Source organism: Cervus elaphus, chromosome 25 (assembly GCF_910594005.1).
Source record: "Cervus elaphus chromosome 25, mCerEla1.1, whole genome shotgun sequence".
NCBI classification, from domain to species: domain Eukaryota; kingdom Metazoa; phylum Chordata; class Mammalia; order Artiodactyla; family Cervidae; genus Cervus; species Cervus elaphus.
In genome coordinates, this window is record NC_057839.1 from 16693596 (window position 1) to 16717432 (window position 23837).

At 39.6% G+C, this 23837-nt stretch overlaps 2 protein-coding genes across 3 annotated transcripts in view; one reads left to right on the forward strand and one right to left on the reverse strand.

Annotated features, from left to right (window-relative positions):
* SREK1 (splicing regulatory glutamic acid and lysine rich protein 1) overlaps positions 1-5550 on the reverse strand; it is a 46950-nt gene extending 41400 nt beyond the window's left edge. The window contains exon 1 of one of the 2 annotated variants that reach the window (XM_043887217.1): positions 5225-5550. In XM_043887217.1, the coding sequence (XP_043743152.1) occupies positions 5225-5385 (161 nt within the window). In that variant the 5' untranslated portion in view covers positions 5386-5550. The remainder of the gene's footprint in view (positions 1-5224) is intronic. The other variant, XM_043887216.1, reaches the window with a different exon arrangement.
* Positions 5551-6828: 1278 nt separating this feature from the next.
* LOC122683512 (protein FAM114A2-like) lies at positions 6829-23791 on the forward strand. The gene is given in 3 exon segments (XM_043887137.1): positions 6829-6918; positions 22140-23225; positions 23227-23791. Coding segments are annotated over 3 exon segments (1224 nt in total). The 3' UTR covers positions 23275-23791.
* Positions 23792-23837: the final 46 nt, after the last annotated feature.

Genomic DNA, 23837 nt, shown 5'->3' on the forward strand with positions numbered 1-23837 from the left:
TACTTTATAAAAATGTAAACACACAAGCTTTTCAGGAGTAGTAGCAGCACTACTTTATTTTGAATATTATAAGCTAAAAAGATACAGTGTGTGTACATGCTCAATAGTTTGGAGTCATGCCTGACTCTGTGACCCTATGGACCATAGCTCACCAGGCTCCTCCGTCCATGGGATTCTCCAAGCAAGAATACTGGAGTGGGTTAACATGCACTCCTCCACGGATCTTCCCAACCCCAGGGAACGAACCTGAGTCCTCTTTGTCACCTGCATTGCAGGCAGATTTTTAACCGACCGAGCCACCTGGGAAGCCAAAAAATGATACAGTGGCAAGCCTAAATACAGATATCTCAGCAAACAACTTTGTATTTATATTTATAAATGAATATATTTCCAAACAGAGAAGGCAATGGCACCCCACTCCAGTACTCTTGCCTAGAAAATCCCATGGACGGAGGAGCCTGGTAGACTGCAGTCCATGGGGTCGCCCGAAGAGTCGGACACGACTGAGCGACTTCACTCTCACTTTTCACTTTCACGCATTGGAGAAGGCAATGGCAACCCACTCCAGTGTTCTTGCCTGGAGAATCCCAGGGACGGTGGAGCCTGGTGGGCTGCCGTCTATGGGATCGCACAGAGTCAGACACGACTGAAGTGACTTAGCAGCAGCAGCATATTTCCAAATCTCATTTAGATCTTCCTCTCTAGTATATCTATGCTGTTAAGTAAGGTTTACTTTGTAAAAAATCAAATACGATTATCATTACAAATGTAATTCTGACCTACAGTTTTAATTTTGAAAAGGGGTTACATATGATACTGGTTTAATATTTCTCTAAAGATATTTCTCTAAAGAAAGTAACAGTACTCAAATATAGTAGATTTTATATTGACCTCATTTGTTAAATCAAGTTTTGTTTTTTTAAAAAAGTTCTACAATTACTTTTCAAAAAATAATCAGAATTTTTCACTGAGAGTTTAATGCAAAAATCACAGAACCAACTTTTTGAGCATCAGTTAAATTTCTTGGACCTTAACTGGTTATCTGGGCTTCCCAGGTGGCGCAGTGGTAAAAAATCTGCTTGCCAATGCAGGAGCCACAGGAGACTCAGGTTCAATCCCTAGGTCAAGAATATCCCCTAGAGTAGGAAATGGCAACACACTCCAGTATCCTTGCCTGGAAAATTTCATGGACAGAGGTGGGGTAACAGTCCATGGGATGGACATGACTAAGCATGCACACACATAACTGGTTATCTAATTTTTCATTAAACATGGTGATAGCACTGTACAATCTTGAAAAAAAAACTCAATGTGGTAACACTATGATTTTCCAACACTTTATTATATTTCTAGACATCCTCTGAGAATCTATCAAAAAAGATATAATGCAAAGCATGGACAAAGTATGTAGTTTTATGTACGAAAATATTAACTGATACATAATAATTTCTCAACAGGTCTCCAGTGATACTTTGGATGGCACAATTCTGCTTTCTATAAGACTTCCTTATGATTTACTGACACCCACTAAATGCCAGAGGCCCTCCAATCACTGTGGACAATCAAAAATACACATTTTCAAATACTTCTAGCTAAAATCCAATGACAATTTCAAACACACACATATACACTTGAGACTTTAAATATTACAATAAATAAAACACAGCAATATGAAAAATGCGTACTATGGGCTGAGTAAAAAAAGTTGACAGTAACAGCGTATATATTCTTCTGACTATACTAGATTAAGATAAGGGCTTCCCCGATAGCTCAGTTGGTAAAGAATCCGCCTGCAATGCAAGAGACCCCGATTCAATTCCTGGGTCAGGAAGATCCGCTGAAGAAGGCATAGGCTACCCACTCCAGTGTTCCTGGGCTTCCCTTGTGGCTCAGCTGGTAAAGAATCCACCTGCAATGCGGGAGACCTGGGTTCAATCCCTGGGTTGTGAAGATCCCCTGGAGAAGGGAAAGGCTACCCACTCCAGTATTCCGGCCTGGAGAATTCCATGGACTGGGACTGTATAGTCCATGGGGTCACAAAGAGTCGGACAAGACTGAGTGACTTTCACTCAACTCATTCATATTAAGATAAATGCATATAAAAAGGACTGAAGGGAAACACATGGAAATGGAAAAAGGCTTTGATAGGGCCCTAGGGTCACTGGCAGTGTTTCATTGTCTCTATTTTTCATAATGTGACTATACAGGTTATACTTTTAGCTAACTGACAGCTTTTACCTTATCAGTGCTTTTTAAGACCAGAGATGTAAAGAAAACCCGCAAGCCAAAAAAAAATCAACACGGGGTTGATGGTAGAAATGAGGCTAGGATTACCCTACATGTATTATGCACTTGAGGGGGCACAGGAGAACTTCTAGGGCGCAGAGAATCCTATCCACATGCGGGATGTGTTCCCTTTGTGAACATTCATCAAGCTTTATACCCGTATCCATGCACTTTTCTACACATTATACCTCTATAAAGAGCTTACTGAAAAAAAGACAAAAATTTATTACCATTGTAAATAGGTTTTCAAGATGTGTGAGATTCATTTAGTACTAAACAGTACTAAACTGTACTAAAATAGAAAGTCTGGATATTTGTCATCTAGCAGCACAAATAAGAATTTTTAATATTTACAATGAATGTCTATTCCAATTCTTAAATGTTTAAATAGAAATTGAATTATGGCCCCATGCCAAAAAAAAAATTAATTTAAAATCTGAATTTTCATATTAGCAATTGCATCCTTAAAATGTAAATGAGAAACTATTCTCACAATCTGTTAAAGAAATATAGTTCCAAATTTAAAACAAATCAATTTCTACTCAGCTTCCAAAGATTAATCATAAAATACTGTTTCCACAACACTGAAAAAAGAATTCTGTCTTCAAAACACCTACTACTATTGCATACTTATACATTTCAGCCCAAATTTGCAAACAGAATGTAAGGACCATAGATTATGACAACTTAACTACAGAGCAAACAGAAAACACACCACTAGAAAAGCATGTTAATACTTGTGATAAACAGGAATAGGAACTGCAAATATAGAATAACTAGTCAAAGATTTTGCCTGGCCTAGATGTATTACATTTATGCTACAATTTTGCAAAATGCGTTACAGTTGGTGACACAGTAACTCTGTATCAATGCACTGTTTAAGTAACCAGTTTTTTTATTCCCTTACACTTTTAAACTCCAAGCAACTAACATCTGATTTCAAAAAATAGCCCATTTTACTAAATGTCAGTTAACTGGCAGCATACTGCCACCCAAACGCATTTTTCAACCATGTGAGTGGTGTTATGTTCGCAATGAAGAATATTCTGTGATATATTTCTTCTGCCCATAAGACACATTACCACAACCCTGAAAGCAAGGTTAGTTTACCAAGGTTTATGTACAAAATATTTTACTATTTGATTTCAATTCATTCAGAATACAGCAACCCTCCAAACAGTTCTCAATTTTTCAGAAATGTCTTGAGTGTCTAAATGAAGAGAAAGCTTAAAGCACTTTCAAAAGTTATATAAGATGGCCAAAGCTATATATGTGATGACGAATCAATAAAGATGCATGTGCACCCACTTATGAACTATTTTTGGCAAAACTGTATTACTGAATCTATTCAGGTGGAAACAATTTATATAGCCAAGATGAGTCATTTTACAACACAAACTACAAGACAAAATATCAATTTCACGAAAAACTTTTAAAAAGATGACTGGGGGAGAAAAAGGGGTGTGAGGGGACAGACGGGGAGTAGTCCTAGATTAAAGAAAACAATCAAACCTACTGAGTGATCTCTGATTATTTCTAGATCAGAAAAAGGAAATGGAGAAAAGGCGTTGGTTGACAGACTAACTGAAAAAATTTAGATGTTATATATTGTCAATGTCAAATTTCTTGGCTGCATTAACAGTACTGTGGTAAAGCAGGAGATATACATAAGAGATTCACATTTAAGTGTTGAGGAGTGAAATAGTCAAGGGATGTGGGTGGATGGGTGTGTGTGTATAGAGGTGGGGAGAGGGAGACAGAAATCTGTGGCTAACTATAAATACAGATTAAGGAAACATGGGAGTTTTTCTTTCAGCATTTCTGTATGCATGAAATACTCTGAAACAAAAATGAGAAGAAAAACTTAAGTAAAATTTAAAAATCCAAACACCAACTTTTATCACTGTCTGTGCAGTAGCAATGCGGTACAGTTAGAAAACTAAAGAAAAATAGATCTACATGCATCACTATGAAATACCCCAAAAAATCAAACACAATTTTTTTAAAAAGAGAAATCTTAGGCAACTACTAACCCTTTCTTCAAAAGATTTTGACAAAATGAACAAACACTGAGAAATTTTCATATTCTGGACACTAGTTTTTAAAAGTTTATGCCCGTAAGAAAATAAACAACCCAGAAACCTCTTACAAATTTTGTGAGCTGATACTACCGTACAAGGGAAATCTTACTTCAAAGTACAGCACCTGGGAACTGTCTGAGAACAGGGAATGCCATCCCAAATCTGGACTTCTAGAAGTATACAGCAGGAATAATCCTGCACAGATTACTGTTTTTTCTGAAAGGTTTAGGGCAGTGTGACCTTCTAGGAGGAAATTTTAATCCGATGCCAAATGGGTGAACAGACATGAATCTTTAACAACATGGATGGGCTCGGTTAGATTAACCTCTGAAGATGCTATATTTGTGAACACAGGCCTAGGGACCCTAATTCTATTTGTCATCAGCCGCAGGCTTCCCTGTCGGCAACAACGGCCCGACACTGAGGCCCTAAGAATCGGACAGTTTCTCAGGCGCAGTCTCCGCGATTTTCCATTGCAAAAACCCCATCAGGCGCTTGCCATGAGGACTATTCCGGGCCCACCTGCGGCCATCTTAAGTTAGGGAAAAAAACGGGGGGAGCCGGGCACTGAATTCGAGGACTCGGCGACGACCACTGGCCGGGAAGCACGAGAAGGTAACCCCTCTAAGTCCTTTGTAAGGATTCTGTGCAAAGAATCCCCCCGAAATGTCGACTAACAAGGAAAACAGAAGTCGGGGGCTGGGGCCGCGGTGCCCCAATCAAACATGGGCACCAAGGTAAACCCGGTGGTCACGTGACCGGGGCAGCGCGCCCCCGTCCGCGCTCTCCCCCACGCCTGGGTTCCCGAGGTCTCGCTCGGGCCCGCACCCCTCCCCCAGTCAAGCTCGAGCACTTACTCGGGCGGGTAGAGCCGCAGCTCCTCGATTTCTCCTAGGAAGGAAAAAAGCGTCCGCATCTGCTCGCTTGTCACTGCAGAGGACAGATTTGTCACCTGAATCACGGCCGTAGGGGTGAGGCCGAAGCCTAAGCCCAAGCCGAAGCCGCCGGCGCTGTTCATCCTGATCCGCGCTGCCGCTGCCTCCCTCCCCAACGTCTACAACGCGTCAGCGACGGAGCCGGGAAAGCGGAGATCGCGCGGCCGCAAGCGCGCTCCCTCTGGCGAATTCACGGCAACGGGCAGGTCTAGCCGCCCATTTCACAACTCCCCTGCTCTCCGGGCTGCGCGCGCCAGCCGGAAGCGTCGCCCTGGCAACCCGGCAGATCTCGCGAGGCTGCAGCCTGGCGCTCCCGGGTGTGTAAGGCTGTTGGTCCTGCTGCACTTCTCCCCGCCAAGATTTTGATTGAAGGTTTCCCTGGCTACGACTCCATCAAATTCTTGTGCTCCTGTAAATACAAGAGACCCACCTCTATCCAGTCTTTATAGTGGCTAAGACTGGGAAGTCAAAAGGCCTGCTGGTGCAAAGCTGTTAAGAAGGAATGACTCGAGCAGCGCAGATAAATACTTGGCTGAACTATAACGTATCAGTATCATATTCACGCAGCTCCTCCTCCCCACCTATATAAAAAAACAAGTTGACCGGCGTCCTATTCATGAAAAGAACTTAGAAAATTTTACGAAACATGTAAATTTAGGCGGAATTAAGGAAGAAGGCAGTATGATGAAGGCTATGCGGTTGTTCGTAACATTTTTTAGCTCATTCCGCAGGTATTAATATTTGAGTGTTATGTACCGGACAGACACGAACACATTAAGGACAGTTACAGAAGATCCACCCAGACTTTGCAACCTAACGAGGCACAAGTAACAGTAGTATGTGAAAACAGGGCAGCTGTTCGCAAAATGCCATCCGCAAAACCTGGAAGGTCCTCAGGGGCCTTTTCAGTGAATTTGTAAGGTCAAAACCATTTTCACAATATGAAGACTTGATTTTCTTCACTTTGTTGAGGATTGCACTGTTGGTGTGAAGCCAACACCTTAGCAGAAATCAAGGCAGTGGTGTCAAACTGCACAACTACAGTGAGTCCGTCTATATATGAGCTTTTGAGTTACAAACTGAAAGATGCCAAGTGTCCGTGAATGCCAGCGATACTGGCAGTACTACTACACTTTAGAAGGTACTGAACTGTAAGATTTGAAATGTTTATTTTTTTATTAGTTTTTTATGTATTATTTGCGCATAAAGTATTATAAACCTCTTACAGTACAGTGCTATATAGTCAATTGCATTAGTTGGGTACCTAGGCTAACTTTGCTGGACGTATAAACAAATTGGACTTAAACGCTGTTAGAACAGAACTTGTTCTTAATTGGGGGACTTACTGTAGTGGTATTTTGTATTCACCTCCTTGCACTCTTAGCATACACAATATATGATTTTTTTTTTTTTTAAATAAGCTAGTTTAATTTAAGGATGTCCTTGACAGACCTCCTGGTGGTCCAGTGGTTAAGAATCCGCCTACCAATGCAGGGAACGTGGGTCCCTGGTGGGGAAGAGTCCACATGCTGTGGGGCAATAAAGCATTAACGCCAAAACTGCTGAGCCTGCGCACCCTAGAGCTCACGCTCTGCAACAAGAAAAGCTGCGGCAGTGTGAAACTCGTGCACCCAAACTGCAGAATAGCCCGTTTTCCGCAGCCAGAGAAAGCCTACCCACAGCAATGAAGACTCAGTGCAGGCAAAAATAAATAAATAATTGTCCTTGACAAAGGAGTAAAAATTATTAATATTACTAAATCTTCACCCTAGCATACACCTATTTTCTTTTTATAAAACCCTTTTTTTTTTAATTTAGTTTTTTTTGGGGGGGTGGCCTCACTGCACAGCATGTAGGATCTTAGTTCCTCAACCAGGAATCAGATCCACCTACCCCCATCACTGGAAGCTCTGAGTCTTAACCACTGGGCCGACAGGGAAGTCCCCCATCTCTTTTTAATATGTGAAGAATTGGGAAGTACTTCTGCTGCATGCCCAAGTAGGATGGACATCTCCAGAAAATGCTCTTGTGTGATTGTTGGAGTTTTCACTCAAAAATGCAAATTTTTAAAAATTTGTATCCACCATCTGGAGCTTGACAGCTTTCCAGTATTTAAACTTTTCTGCTAAAAACACCAGTGATATTAACAAATGTGTTTTTTCACATTATATAGTGATTATAATTGACCATTTGAAAATCTCTATAGCCCAATGAAGCAGTTTTCAGCAGAACCAATACATGCTATTACAAAATTAAAAAGAGTTATCAAAGTGGAAGATGGACCCATGGATTTTACTGTAGCAGAATACAGAAAGTTAATTGATATGGTTTCGGATTCAATCAACATTGTAATTGCACTCTAGGAAACAATCACATGTCCAGTTTGGGATAGTTATCAAACAAGATATCTCGTATCATCTAGAAAGACAATGAAAATAGTTCCCCCTTTTCCAACTACTTATCTGTGTGAGACCAGATTTTCTTCTTATGTTTCAACCAAAACATATCACACAGATTGAATGCACAAACAGATAGGGAAATCCAGCTGTCTTCTATTAAGCCAGAGAGATCAAAGAGCTTTGAAAAATGTAAAGCAATGCCACTCTTCCCAAAATTCTTTTTGGAAAATATCACTTTACCATAAAAATGCATAATTTAGCCCCACAGCCATTTGGGAGCAGGCTAAAAAATTTATCATTTATGTAAGTACATAATGGGTTTATAATTATTTTTAAATGGGGTTTTAAATATTAAATTTTACAGATTTAATTTCTAATATAAATATGTACAGATACACCATAAATCTTTTAGGGTCTTCAATAATTTTTAAGAGTATAAAGGGGTCCTAACACCAAAATGTTTGAGACCTACTACCAGAGGGATAAACACAGGGAGAGATGGGCGCATACACTAACGCAGCTTAAACCCAGTGCCAATGGAAGGCTCCCCGGAAGAGATGCTGCTTGCACTTAATCTTAAACAAATAGGAATTAGCCAGCCAAGGAGGGAGGGAGGAGCAGTGATGGACTTTCTAAACTGAGGTGAAGAATATGCAAAAATAGAAAGATATGAGAGTCAGGTTAGGTCCACAATATTCAAGGTTTAGTATTGCTGTCCAAAGGCTGAAGAATGACTAGAGATACACATGAAAGAACAAGCCTTCAGGAAACATGCTGTTTGTCATGCCGAGAGGGTCCTTTATCACTAGTTGTTGGGAGCCACTGAAGACGTTTGAACAAAAGTGTGAATATATCAGATTCCTAGAGTGATTGCCATCACTTCGAAATGGAGATATGTTGAAAAAGATGGAAACTAGAGATAAAAGGGACTGGTTCAAAGGGCAATAAAAGCCATTGATTCAGAAAAATATATATGTACATATACTTGGTTTTAGATACCATTACAAGTGCTTTTTGATCTTCCCTAAACCCCACAATGGATCCCAGGATTAACTACCACTTGTTAAGAACACTGGTCCTCAGACTTTCATGTGCATCAAAATCGCCTGAAGAGCATGTTAAAACAGACTAATAGGGACTCCCCCTGGTGGTCCAGTGGCTAAGACTCCGAGCTCTTAATGCTGGGGCCCTGAGTTTGATTCCTGGTTGGGGAACAAGATCCCAATGCCACAACTAAGACCCTGTGCAGTCAAATAAATAAATAAAAATAAATATTTTAAAAAAAAACAGACTGATGGCTCCATCCCCAGATATTCTGATTCAGTACATCTGGGGATGGGGGGGGGGGGCGGTGCTGAAAATTTTAATTTCAACAAGTTCCCTGGTGATGGGGCTGCCAGTGATCCAAGAACCCCATTTTGAGCACTACTGGTTTAGAAGGTTATAAAACATTATTTAGTAGATTTAGTAATCTACCATTGATGGTAAAGCAGAGGGAGAAATTTGTTTCTGGCCTGAGGGACTGTGTAATAGTGCCATAGTTTAGGACAAGAAATAAAAAGGAAGAGCAGATTTGTAGAGAAGAAGGAAAAAAATACTGAAATCCATCATGGACAAGTTCCTGAAATGAAATTTAAGAAAAATGTCTAGAACAAAGATAAAGTGAAAAAGTGAAAGTGAAGTCAGTCGTGTCCGGTGCTTTGTGACCCCATGAACTGTAGACCACCAGGTTTCTCTGTCCATGGGATTTTCCAGGCAAGAATACTGGAATGGGTTGCCATTTCCTTCTCCAGGGGATCTTCCTGACCCAGGGATCAAACTCAGGTCTCCTGCATTGCAGGCAGACTCTACTGTCTGAGCTACCAAGTATGTGATTTAAAGTTGAAAGTAGATACAGTTAGCCAGGCAAGAGAAATGCATTGAGTAACATTAAAAGGACAAATACAACAAACAACCAAAATCAAGCCAGGAGGAAAATTAGACGGGAGGATAGTCACAAATGTTAAAGGAAGAAAAAGTTTTAATGGGAAAAAATGAAGAGAAGGGAGGAAAGAATGATTAAAAAGAGTCAAATTCTGCAGGGATGACAAAATCAGGAATAAAATGTGCCTATGTGTAGATATAATGTGACTACTAAGACAGAAACTACATGAACCAGTTTAGAGAAGCAAAGGTCACAGTGTCACTATTACTTCCTCTGATTCATCTATGAATCTCTCAGAAGGGTATATAGTTAACAGCTACTTAAGTAGGTATTCAAAAAGAGAAGATACAGTGTAAGTCTTTCCCAATCCCTGTTTCTCAGCCACCTAGTTTCCCTTTCAAGGGAGAATAAGTTACATTGTTTATTTAACATTCCTCTTGGTCAGATACTTGGCTAGGTGCCTAATTGTTGTTGTTTAGTTGCCAAGTTGTGTCCAACTCTTTTGCAACTATGGATGCAGCCCTCCAGGCTCCTCTGTTCATGGGATTTCCCAAGTCAGAATTCTGGAGTGGGTTGCCGGTTCCTCCTACAGTGATCAAACCCGCATCTCCTGCATTGACAGGCAGATTCTTCACATCTGAGTCACCAGGGAAGCCCTTAAGTTGCCTAACAGGTCCTAACAAAAGAATTTCAAAGTAACTACATAAAGGCTATGGCTTTTTCCAGTAGTCATGTATCGATGTGAGAGTTGAACTATAACTGAGCGCCAAAGAATTGATGCTTTTGAACTGTGGTGTTGGAGAGGACTCTTGAGAGTCCCTTGGGCTGCAAGGAGATCCAACCAGTCCATCCTAAAGGAAACCAGTCTTGAATATTCATTGGAAGGACTGATGCTGAAGCTGAAACTCCAGTACTTTGGCCACCTGATGTGAAGAGCTGACTCATTAGAAAAGACCCGGATGCTGGGAAAGATTGAAGACAGGAGGAGAAGGGGACGACAGAGGATGAGATGGTTGGATGGCATCACCAACTCAATGGACACGAGTTTTGGTAGACTCCAGGAGTTGGTGATGGACAGGGAGGCCTGGCGTGCTGCAGTCCATGGGGTCACAAAGAGTAAGACACGACTGAGCGACTGAACTGAACTGACATATACACAGAACAGTGTTAAAACCAACATAAAGAGAGGGGTTTTTTTTTTGTTTTGTTTTGTTTTAATTAAAACAATATGTTTATTTCTCAATCATGCTATCTATCCTATGTTCCAGGGAATTCTGCTCACTGTAGTTCCCATTGTATATTAATAAAATCTGACATGCAAGACAGTTTCTTAGCCTTTAGTATAGAATGTGGTCTTCTAATGAACCAAATTAAAGAAAAATTTTTTCCTGATCTATTTCAATAAGTTTTGAGGAAACATCAAAGAAACATTTATTCAAACTTTTAAGGAATAAACATTCTTATAGAATTTATTCCCACAGGGATTCCTAGGAATATTTGCAAGTTTTAAGAGCAGTCATGTTATAGTCTTACCCAGGTTGACTATTTAGACCTAGCTGTCCTTCTTAAAATCTTAACAGAATAAAAAGAATCGAAGTAGAATCTTCCACTATGAAACGCCCAAGGCTCTTCACTCTTGCTGTCAGCAGTGTTGCTAGAAATGGATTCCGTACAAGGAATGCAACATGCTAATCATTCTTTGGGGATTTTATGGAGGCTTTGGGGGTTTATGGAGGCTTCATTACATAGTCATGATTGATTGAATTACTGGTCCAGCCCCTGTCTCCTCCCCAGAGGTGAGTGAAGGGGTTGGGCGCGGGCACTGACAGTTCCAATCCTCTAATCTTAAAGTTGAGTTGCCTGGCAACCAGCCCACCCCCACCCCTCCCCAGTCTTTAGGTTACCTAGATGCTTTCCTCAAAGTCACCACAGTAACATAAAAAAAGACACTTTTATGTCTCTCATCACTTAAGAGATTCCAATGGTTTTGGAGCTCTGTGCCAGAAAACAAATGTTTCTCATTATAAATCACACTATCACACCTACCCTAACTGCCTTCTGGTCATCTCCCCTTGAATGTCTGAAAAACTGTTCAAACTCAAAATGTCTGAAAGTGATCCATTTTTATTTACTGTTGCCTATATCAAACCTGCTGTAATTTTGTACTTTTCAATCTCTTTATTTGTATATGCATGAGTTAGTTGCTCAGGCATGTCCGACTCTTTTTGACAACCCATGGACTTGAGGTTCCCCCCCACCCCCGCCCCCCAGGCTCCTCTGTCCATGGAACTCTCCAGGCAAGAATACTGGTGTGGGTAGCCATTCCCTTCTCCAGGGTATCTTCCCGACCCAGGGACTGAGCCCCGGTCTCCCACACTGTGGGCATATTCCTTACTGTCTGAGTCACCTGGGAAGGCCCTTGACTTGTACACAGTCCTTCAAACCCTCACCTGCCTTGCACGTTATGCTTTAGCCTTGTTAGGCTACATCTGTTTCCTCCAAGGTACCCTACTGTTATTCACACTTGTTGCAGAATGACAACTGCACCACATGCATGACTTAATGTAATTCACAGGTCATTGTCCCAGACATTCTGGTGAGTCAATGAATGCTTGGCAGTTACTGCTGCATGAACACAAAGGAAAAGACTGTGTCCTAAACACTCAGTCACCCGTTCTCTCACTGCTGAATCCTGGCTAGAAGACTGTGTTCTGACAACTCTTCCTTCAAAAGGGATGCGCTTCCAGGAGTTAAAATGTTACTTGAGCCTTCTGGACTCTGGTCTCTCAGATCCTAATCTCCCTCATCCCAGTGATAACAGGAAGAGTGAAATTGGATCTTAGGGCACCATCCAGCCAAGATTATCATAGTTCTGACTGCAGCCACCCAGCTCCTGCTCATGAACTCTCTTCCCAAAGCTGATACATCAAAAATAGAAAATGTTGCTTTCTTGTATTTTTTTATATGATCTACACAGGAAATTGGGGGGGGGGGTCTCATTAGCAATGGTATAACTACTTTATGTAGGGAGACAATTTTTAATAAACAAAAACTTTCTTCTGACTTATGAGGGCCAGTAAACATTTTCTGATTCATGATACGTTTTAGCAGAAATATACTCCCAGTTTTGCCCCAAACATTATTACATTCTTAGCTTTTGTTTTTCCAAGAGAAGGAAAACGTTTATAAAAGAAATAGTCATACTCAGGCTGATGCTTGCTTGCTTATTTTCCTTCTAAAATGCTGAGTTAGGTAACCAAACAACAGAACTTTAAAAAATATCTTCCACAGCCTATTTGCTTTGCTTTCACAATACTGCTTCCTCAATCAGGAATGCCATAACAGTTTGATGGGCCTGCTACAGCAAAGCACAGTGGTTTCCCCATTATCTGTGGTTTCAGTTATCCACAGTCGATTGCATTCTGAAATTATTTCATGGAAAATTCCAGGAACAAACAATTCATAAATTTTAAATTGCACATCATTTGGAGTAACATGATGGTGTCTCACACCATCCTGCTCCATCCCACCCAGAACCTGAATCATTTCTTTGTCCAGCATACCTCACTCAATTAGTCACTTAGTAACAGTGACTGACTATTGACTAACAGATCAACGATTATGGAAATACAGTGCTTGTATTCAAGTAACATTTATTTTCTCTAATAATGGCCCCAAAGTGCAAGATTAGTGATGCTGGATATTTGGATAATCTCTTATGATGCTTAATTATAAACCAAACTTTAAAATTGGTGTGTATGTATAGGAAAAAACACAGTACATATAGGGTTCAGCATTGTCCTCAGTTTTAGGCATCTGCTGCAGATAGACTGTATCCCCCATGGATAACGGGGGACAACCATATTATAAACTGTGAATAAGTGGCTTTAACAATAGTAATGTATCATCTCACAGTTCTAGGTGCTAGAATTCTGAGATTAACATGTCAGGCAGCCTAAGCTCCCTCTGTAGGCACTAGGGAGGACCTATTTCAAGCATCACCTGTAGACTCTGGTAGTTCCTTGACTTTTGGCAGTCCAAAATCTTCATGGTATTCTCCTTGTGTGTGTCTGTGTGTCCAAGTTTTTCCTTTTTATACAAATACCAGTCAGGACTTCCCTGGTGATCCAGTGGCTAAGACCCCATGCTCTCAAAGCAGGGGCCCCAGTTTCCATCCCTGGTCAGGGAACTAGATCCCACATGCCACAACTAAAGATCCCACACAGCTAACACTCAGCACAGCCAAATAAATCAATTAATTAAAATAAATATTTTTAAAAACTTAAAAATTTTTTACAGAATTTAAAAAATATATTAAAGAAAAAGAATACCAGTCATATTGGATTAGGGGTTCGTCCTCTAGTGTAACTTCATTTTAATTACATCAACAGTGACCCTGTTTGCAAATAAGGTCACACCTGAGGTACTAGGGATGAGGATTTCAACCTATGAATTCAGCAGGTACATGGTTCAAGCCATAACAAATGCCTTCCCTCATTTGTTCACCTGGAAAGTTCTGCTCATTTTTCATGGCTCACAACATCCTCTGTGAAGCCTTTCCTATCTTCTCTGGGGACTTTCAACAATCCCTTCCTTTGTGGCCACACTGGGCCCTGTGCTACCTCTATCACATTTGATGTATTTTCTTTCTTCCCCTATTAGACCATAAGTTGCTTGTGGGCAGGGACCTGTCTTGCTCATTTTTCACCCCTTAGCATCTAGCAGAGTGCATAGCACATAATTAATGTTAAGTAAATATTTGCTCTTTGAATGGATGAATTGAGTATGAAAGTGAAAAAAGTGAGTCAGTCCTTCAGTTGTGTCTGACTCTTTGTGACCCCATGGACTGCAGCCTGCCAGGCTCCTCTGTCTATGAGATTCTCCAGGCAAGAGTACTGTAGTGGGTTGTCATTTCCTTCTCCAGGGGATCTTCCCAACCCAGGGATTGAACCCAGCTCTCCCACACTGCAGGCAGACTGTTTCCCATCTAAGCCACCAGGGAAGCCTCGGCCAATTTAAATAGAGGCTTGCTTGTGCTTAGTCACTCAGCTGTGTCCGACTCTCTGGGACCTCATGGACTGTAGCCCGTGGGATGTCCTATGTCCATGGGATTTTTTCCAGGCAAGAATACTAGAATGGGTTGCCGTTTCCTACTCCAGGAGATCTTCCTAACTCAGGGATCAAATCTGAGCCTTCTGCGTCTCCCAGCATTGCAGGCAGATTCTTTACTGCTGAGCCATCGGGGAAACCCAAATAGGAGAGGAAAACAAGCTAAATCCTCAGCATCTGTTTCAAAAAACAGAGAAGTGAACACAGGGAACTTGCCCAATTGTGCTCAGCGTTTGAAACAACCCCATGCTGTTCCTCAACACAAATAAACTCCCATTGATCTAGACTGATCCAATATCATTACTGCTGTTTAAATGTAAATAAATTAAAATTAAATACATATAAGAGATTCAGCTCACCAGTCACACTAGCCATATTTTAATGTTCAATAGCCACTTTGTGGCTACCATGCTGCAGACCACAGATATAAAATATGTGCATAATTTCAGTAAGTCCTGTAGGACAGTCTTGGTCAATAAGCTAATCTCAAGGAGATAGTCTTTTCTCAAAGACACAATTTAATTTAATAGTATTAATTTATCTGTTTATATGACAGTACTATGTTTGTTGTTAGCAAAAAAACAAAAAATGAGTATGATTACTGTGATCCTCATTTCAGTGAATTTTTAAAAAATGTTTTGCTAAGGAGAATTTTGTTACAAATTTGAAAAATCATCTAAAGCAAGCAAAAATTAGGAGAGCTCAGGAAATGTTTTACCAATGAAATGCTTTTCCACTATTAGTTTATTAAATTGACAACTTAGGTATCTGTGAAAGTTTGGTTATCATGCACACATGCTCAACACTGTGTCAAAGGTGGAATAGATCCCCAGTTTGCTTAAAAAACATGTGTCCAAACTGAGATCTCTTAATTCAGTGTTTAAGACGAGTTTAAAAACACATTTAGGGAATTTCCTGGCAGTTCAGTGCTCAAGACTCTGTGCTTTCACTGCAGCCATGGGACGCAGCCAAAAAAAGAAAAATACCCATTTAGTATTTAGCTGTGTTCTAGAATCTTATGAAGCACAATTAAGTTAAGATAAATTACATTTTTTAAAGTTTAGAAACAACCTCAGGAAAACTTTTACTACAAACAATCGGGTCAGATAGGATCTGGGATCTAGTGGAAGTCTAGGGGAAAACAATTTCCCAACAACATATGGCAGAGCCCCCTCGGGCTTATAATTAGACCACAATAAAACCGAAGGTCACCTTATCCATCACAAAGGGTGCTTGTGTAAACATTCAAGATGATCACACTGAATTTCAAAATGGATATATGTATTAACTTACAGACAGAGAACATTGGAGAAATTAAGAGGAATCATTGCATATGGAAAATAACTTTCTTATATAGCAAATTCAAAACCATAATTATGTTAATATTTCAATCCTTTTCAAAAGAACTGCCTTAAATATCATATTTGGTTTTGAATTATACGCAATGCCTGCTTTCATTTTTCCCAGCTTTACTGAGTTACAATTGACATAAAACATTGTATACATTTAAAGTGTTCAAAGCATTGATTTGATGCAAATATATTGTGTAATTTCTCTCCCATAGCATTAGCTCTAGCCTCCATAGTATCACCTAATTATTTTTTTCTATTTGTGGTAAGAACATTTAAGATTGACCCTCTTTATTATATTTTTTCCTTTTTTTTGTTTTCTTTAAATAACCACATGTCCTAAATGTACATTTTTTGTCAAGCTTTGCAAGTTATTTCATATAGATATTTAATACTTAAGTTATTGTGTGTTTTCCTGGTAAGTATACAGATTTTCAAGGATTACTTTTTTGTATTACCAAAAAACACATTTGAACTTAGCATTAAAAAAAAAATTAGCAACTTTCAAGTATGCAAAACAGTTTTATTAATTAGAATCACCATACCGTACACTGGCGTACATCACTTTGCCAACAAAGGTCCGTGTAGTCAAAGCTATGGTTTTTCCAGTAGTCATGTGTGGATGTGAAAGGTGAACCATAAAGAAGGCTGAGTGCTGAAGAACTGAAGCTTTCGAACTGTGGTGCTGGAGAAGACCCTTGAGAGGCCCTTGGACAGCAAGGAGATCAAACCAGTCAATCCTAAAGGAAATCAACCCTGAATATTCAGTGGAAGGACTGATGCTGAAGCTGAAACTCCAGTGTTTTGGCCACTTGGGGAAGGTGAACAGCTGACACACTGGAGAAGACCCTGATTCTGGGAAAGACTGAGGGCAGGATGGGATGGTTGGATGGCATCACCATCTCAATGGACATGAACTTGAGCAAACTCTGAGAGATAGTGAAGGACAGGGAAGCCTGACGTGCTGCAGTCTATGGGATTGCAAAGAGTTGGATATGACTTAGCAACTGAACAACAACAGCAAAATTGGTGGTGATGGTGTAGTTGCTAAGTAGTGTCCAACTCTTTGCAACCCCATGGCTGTAGCCTCCTCTGTCCATGAGATTTGCCAGTCAAGAATAAAGGAATGAATTGCCATTTCCTTCTCCATGAGATCTTCCTGACCCAGGGATCAAACCTGCATCTTCTGTGTCTCCTGCTTGGCAGGCAGATTCTTTACCACTGAGCCACCTGGGAAGCCCATCCCACAACTTATTTATCTTATAACTAGAAGTCTCTACCTTTTTACCAGCATCTCCCCATTTCCAGGGAAACTGCCTGGTGGCTCAGCCAGGAAAGGATCCACTTGAAATGTGGAAGACCTACGTTCAATCCCTGGGTCAGGAAGATCCCCTGGAGAAGGAAATGGCAACCCGCTCCAGTGTTCTTGGAAAATCCCATGGACAGAGAAGCCTGGCAGGCTATAGCCCATGGGGTCACAAAGAGTCAGACACAACTGAGTGACTTTCACCCCATTTCCTCCACCCCTTCAGCCCCTGGTAATCACCATTCTACTGTTTCTGCATGTTCAGCTTTTTAGATTACAAATACAAGTGATATCATACAGTACACACACATTATCTCACACCCTTATCCATTCATCCATTGACAGACACTTAGGTTATTTCCATATCTTGGTTGTTGTGAATAATGCTTCTATGAACATGGCAATGCAGACATTTTCAAGATCCCGATTTCATTTCTCTTGGGTATATACCCAGAAAAGGGATGGCTGGATCATTTCTAATTTCTTAAGGAATGCCCAAACTGTTTTCCATAGTGGTTATGCCAATTCACATTTCCACCAACAGCACACAAGGATTCCCTTTTCTTCACATCCTCACCAACACTAATTATCTCTTATCTTTCTGGTGTAAGGTCATATCCTCTTGTGATTTTGATTTGCATTTCCCTGATGATTACTAATGTTAAGCATCTTTTTATGTACCTGTTGGTTATTTGTATGTCTTGTTGGGAAAAAATGTCTATTTTGTTCCTCTGTTCATTTTTAATCATATATATATATGTATTATATATGTATATATATATGTATATATATATATATATATATATATATAGTAATTAGGTTGTATGAATTCCTTATATAGTTTACATTTTAACCCCTATCAGATACATGATTTGAAAAGATTTTTTCCCATTCTGTATGTTGTCTTTTCACTTTGTTGATCATTTCTTTTTCTATGCAAAAACTTTTTAGTTTGATGGTCTCATATATTTACTTTTATTTGGTTGCTTATGATCTAGGTTTCATATTTTAAAAATCACTGCCATGACCCATATAAAAAGGTTTTTCCTATATTTTCTTCTTGCAGTTTTATTATTTCAGGTTTTATGTTTAAGTCTTTAATCTACTTCGAGTTAATTTTTGAGTGGTGTAAAATAAGGGTCCAGTTTCATTCTTCTGCATGAGAGTATCCACTTTTCCCAAAACTATTTATCGAAGAGATCTTCCTTTCCCTATTGCGTATTCTTGGCTCCCTTGTCAAATATTAACTGATTGAGTATGTGAGGATTTGTTTCTGGGCTCCTGATACTGTTCCATTGGTCTAGGTGTCTATTATTTTTAATATTTATTTATGTATTTCGCTGTGTCAGGTCTTAGTTGTGTGGAGGTTCAGTAATTGTGACACACAGGCCCAGCTGCCCCAAGGCATGAAGGATCTGTTCCCCAACCAGGGATCAAACCCATGGCCCCTGCATTGCAGGGCAGATTCCCAACCACTGGACCACGGGGGAAGCGCCCTCGGTGTCTATTTTTGTACCAACATCATACTTTTTATTATAACAGCTCTGAGTATAGTTTGAAATTACGAAGTGTGATGGCTCCAACTTTGTTCTTCTTTTTCAGGATTACTTTGGCTATTTGGAATCTTTTGTGATTCAATTCAAATTTTTAGGATTATCCTATTTCTGTGAAAAAATTTCATTAAAATTTTTATAGGGTTTACATTAAATCAATAGATGACTTTGGATTAACATTTTACCAATATTAATTTTTCTAATATTTAGTATTAGAATATTTTCAGACCTGTTCAGTCGCTCAGTCATATCCGCCTCTTTGCGACTCCATGCATCACAGCACACCAGGCCTCCCTGTCCATCACCAACTCCTGGAGTTTACTCAAACTCATGTCCATTGAGTCAGAGATGCCATCCAACCATCTCATCCTCTGTCGTCCCCTTCTCCTCCTGCCCCCAATCCCTCCCAGCATCAGGGTCTTTTCCAGTGAGACAATGCTTCGCATGAGGTGGCCAAAGTATTGGAGTTTCAGCTTCAGCATCAGTTCTTCCAGTGAACACCCAGGACTGATCTCCTTTAGGATGGACTGGTTGAATATTTTAGATATTATCTTAAATATTTATTTAACATAAAATAATTTCTCTAATATTTGAAAAAATCTTTCCATTTTTTGTGTGTCTTCCTTTTGTTCATTAAAGTATTTTATTTTTCAGTGTATAGATCTCTCATCTTGGTTAAAATTATCCCGAAGTATTAATATTTTATTGCTTTTGATGATATTGTGAGCTTGGTCTCTTTATTTTTTTTTTTTTATTTCTTTTTAAGATGTATGGCTGTTGGTGGACACAAATGTAACTCGTTTCTGTATGTTGGTTTTTTATGCTGCAACTATACTAATTAGTTCATTAATTAGTTCCAACAGTTTTTTTGGTGGAATCTTTAGAATTTTCCATATTTAAGGTTATACCATCTGCAAACAAAAATAATTTCACTTCTCCCTTTCTGGTGTGAATACCTTCTATTTCTTTTTCTTGCCTGATTGTACTAGTTAGAACTTCTAGTCCTGTGCTGAATAGGTGTCATGAGTTTGGGTACTCATGTCTTGTCTTAGAGGAAAAGCTTTCAACCTTTCATAATTGAGTATAATGTTGGCTGTGGGTTTGTCATGCATGATCTTATGTTAAGATACATTTTTCTATAGCCAATTTATTGAGTGTTTTTATCATAAAAGGATGTTGCATTTTGTCTCATGCTATTTCTACATCAAGATAGTTATATGATTTTTATCTTTCATCCTGTAATGTGGTGGGTTTGATTTATGTTTGTTGAACCATCCTTGCATACCAGGAATAATCCCGTAGCATAAGAGACTCAATGTGTTGAATTTGGACTGAATTTGGTTTACTGATGTTTGGTTGAGAATTTTTGCATCTATGCTCATCAGGGATATTGGTCTGTAATTTTCTTTTCTTGTAGTGTCCTTGTCTGTCTCTGGTATCAGCATATTGCTGGCCTTACAAAATGAATTTAGGAGTGTTTCCACCTCTTCAGTTTTTTGGAAGAGATTGAGAAGGACTGATGTTAATTAGTCTTTAAATGTTTGGTAGTACTCTCCAGTGAAACCATCTGGTCTGGGCTTTATGTATTGGGAGGCTTTGAATTACTAAGTCAATCACCTTACTAGTTGTAGATCTGTTCAGATTTTCTGTTTCTTCATAATTGTCATGATAGTATCTATGTTGCTAGAAGTTTATCTATTTATTCTAGGTTACCCAATTTGTCGGCATATGATTATTCTTCTCTTTCCCAAGTCAGTTCATAGAGTCTGGAAGAGGGAACTGCAGTGTCCAGAAAGTCTGGGGGAGCAGGGGGCTCACCCTGTTCTTTTTTTCCTGGCCTGTTGAGAGGAACTCTTTCTAGCTGGCCAGTTCCCTCTTGGTGGTCAGCTGTGCTGGCTTAATGGAGGGAATGATGCAGGCAAAATTAAGCTGTCTCTCCTCCCCCTTATGGGGTTATTCTCAGGGCTTTTGTTCCACTGTGTTGCTAAAATTTCTGAAGTGAAGTCCAGGGCTCTCCTTGTTCATGCAGTCTCTTTCTGGGGGTTTGGCTGGGGGATGCAGGGAGCCTGTGGATGGAGTCTCCTACATCACCATTTGGGCCTACAATTCCTGCTCTCAACTCCTCTGCTAATTACTGGTGCTCAAATATTTGCTATCATGTTTGATAATGACTGACTCGAGACTTTTTCCCTGGAACATTTAGAAAAACAACAATTACCAAAAGTTATGATAGTAGGGGAAAGACTTTCTACAAAGCCACATTCTGACCTTTATATAACGTTTCTGTAGTGGGCAATCATGGGATATATATAATTTTATAAATTGTCTTTCCTACTTAACATGATGCTTATCTATGTTGCCTTCCTATTTTTCTATGCTATTTTCTTATCTTCCTGATTACCATTTTAATGATTTATGCAATAGACCAAGTACTTGGTTTATTTAATTATTCTCATATTATGGCCCACTTGGGCTGCTACAGTATTTTGCTTTACATATAGTACTGCCGTGAACACCAAAAGAATTTCGTAAGGTTCAGTGACATCATGGTTCTCACTTTCATCTGACAACAACCAGTTAAAAAGCCAAAATGCTAATTTGTAACCTGTCTCTTTTACATTCAGCAGAATTTAAAGCAAATTAGGCAATAAAGGTTTTTGAAAATTGTCTAGAAATAAATAATATCTAGATTATTTCTTTTTGTTACAGAATGCTTCTTTTTCTGGATTTTCAGAATGATGGAAGAATTTAGAATTTTGTTGTTGTTACTGACCAAAATAAAAGATGCCCAGGGAATTTATTAAATACAAGTAAACAAACATTTTATTTTTCTAATGTACTAATCCAGTGGAATCTTTCCCTCTTTTAAAATGTTTCAATATACATTGTGTGTTAGTCGCTTGGATGTGTCCAACTCTGCAATCCCATGGACTGTAGCCCGCCAGGCTCCTCTGTCCATGGAATTCTCCAGGCAAGAATATTGGAGTGGGTTTCCATTTCCTCCTCCAGGGGATCTTCCTGATCCAGGGTTGTATTTTATAATAAATGCTTGATAAATGAAATTCTTAGCTTCTTAGTAGTATCTTCAAAGTGGTAGCAGAAATAATGATACTTAAAAATGGAAGATTACGTACTTCTTTATAACATTCTCAACACAGTAGCAAGAAAGTTTTCAAAACTATTGAGGGGGGCAGTAGGAGCAGCTTCTTGGAGAAGGAGAGACAAATGCCAAAGAGAATGGAAACTCCTCTCCAATGAGTGGGCCGTTTGGGGTGTTCTCGACCATCTCTACTGCTGTTCAGAGCACAGGAAAGAGTGTTATCAGTGGGGGTTTGGATGCCTTAGAATTCATTGGAAAAAAGACAATGGATGTAATAGCAGAAGGGGATCCTGGATTTAAAAGAACCAAGGGTCTGATGAACCGGACTTCCACACTGTCTCAGGTTTTACGAGAGGCAAAGGAGAAAGAAGAACTATGGACTTCCAATGAGGTTACCATGGAAACAGACAAGAAAACTCATTATGGGCTACTCTTTGATGAATTTCAAGGCCTTTCACATCTAGAAGCTCTGGAGATGCTCTCTCGAGAAAGTGAAATAAAGGTGAAATCTATTCTTAATTCTCTAAGTGGAGAAGAATTAGAGACTCTAAAACTTGAATTGGAGCAACTCAAAGAAGCATTTTCCCTAGCAGAGTTCTGTGAAGAAGAGGAGGAAGAGAAGAAAGGGGATGAAGACTTTACCAAAGAGATAACAGAGCTATTTTCCCAGCTGCATGTCTCCTCCAAACCAGAGAAACTTGCCAGGGCAAGAAATACAGCCTATGAGTGGATCAGGACATCTCTGGCCAAACCGTTGGAAGAGAAGGAAGAAGGAGAAAGACAGTTGGAAGCAGAAAGCACTGAGCAGATCAATAACAATTCAATAGAGGATATCCATGCATTTGCAATCCGGAGCCTAGCAGAACTGACTGCCTGCTCAATTGAACTTTTTCACAAAACAGCGGCTCTGGTTCTACATGGCCGGAAACAGGAAGTAACAACCATAGAAAGGAGCAGAGCCCTTTGCCAGCTAACAGTTTTGTTGTGTAAAGAATTGTCCTGTCTGTCTAAAGAGTTCACCACCTGCCTAACAACTGCTGGGGTTAAGGAAAAGGCTGACGTCCTTAATCCATTAATCACTGCAGTATTTCTAGAGGCATCAAACAGTGCTTCCTACATTCAGGATGCCTTTCAGCTACTTTTACCTGTATTGGAGATCTCATTTATTGAGAACAAGACTGAATTACCAGAGGCATGAGCTTCATGTCCAGAGGCCTTTGTCCGAACATTGAGGAACAGAGAAGATTATACCTGAGACTTGTGATGGTTGAGAAATGCCACTCACTTCTGGATAGCCCTGCAGAAGTGAGGGAGAAAGGTTATTTTAGTATATAAAAATCCTGGCAGGAGAGCAGATATGAAGGAAGTTTGTTGTCTTCACTGCTTGACTGAAGTATTCAGGTCCTCACACTGCTCTTCCCAGTTGTTATAATTAATAAATTATTTGAAAAGAAACTTTTATAGACAGTTCAAAAATAATAGCTCTAGGTGAAAGTTAATGGGATACTCAGGCAAAGATATTGATCTTTCTTTGACAATATGTGAAACTCTAAAATTTTTGTCATGGATGTCGTTTTATAGTCCATGGATATAATTGGTTGTTAAGCAAGAGGAAAAGAAATTAAAAAAAAAAAAAGAGGAAAAGGAATTCAGTATTTTGGAATTCATGTGCTTGATCTGTTAATGCCATTTTCTTTCTCCTTTCTATAATAAAATCTGTGGCTTTTAAGAAAACTGAGTATGTATAAACTCCATAGTGATTGCCCTTTATTACATGGATTTTTGGAATTGGTTA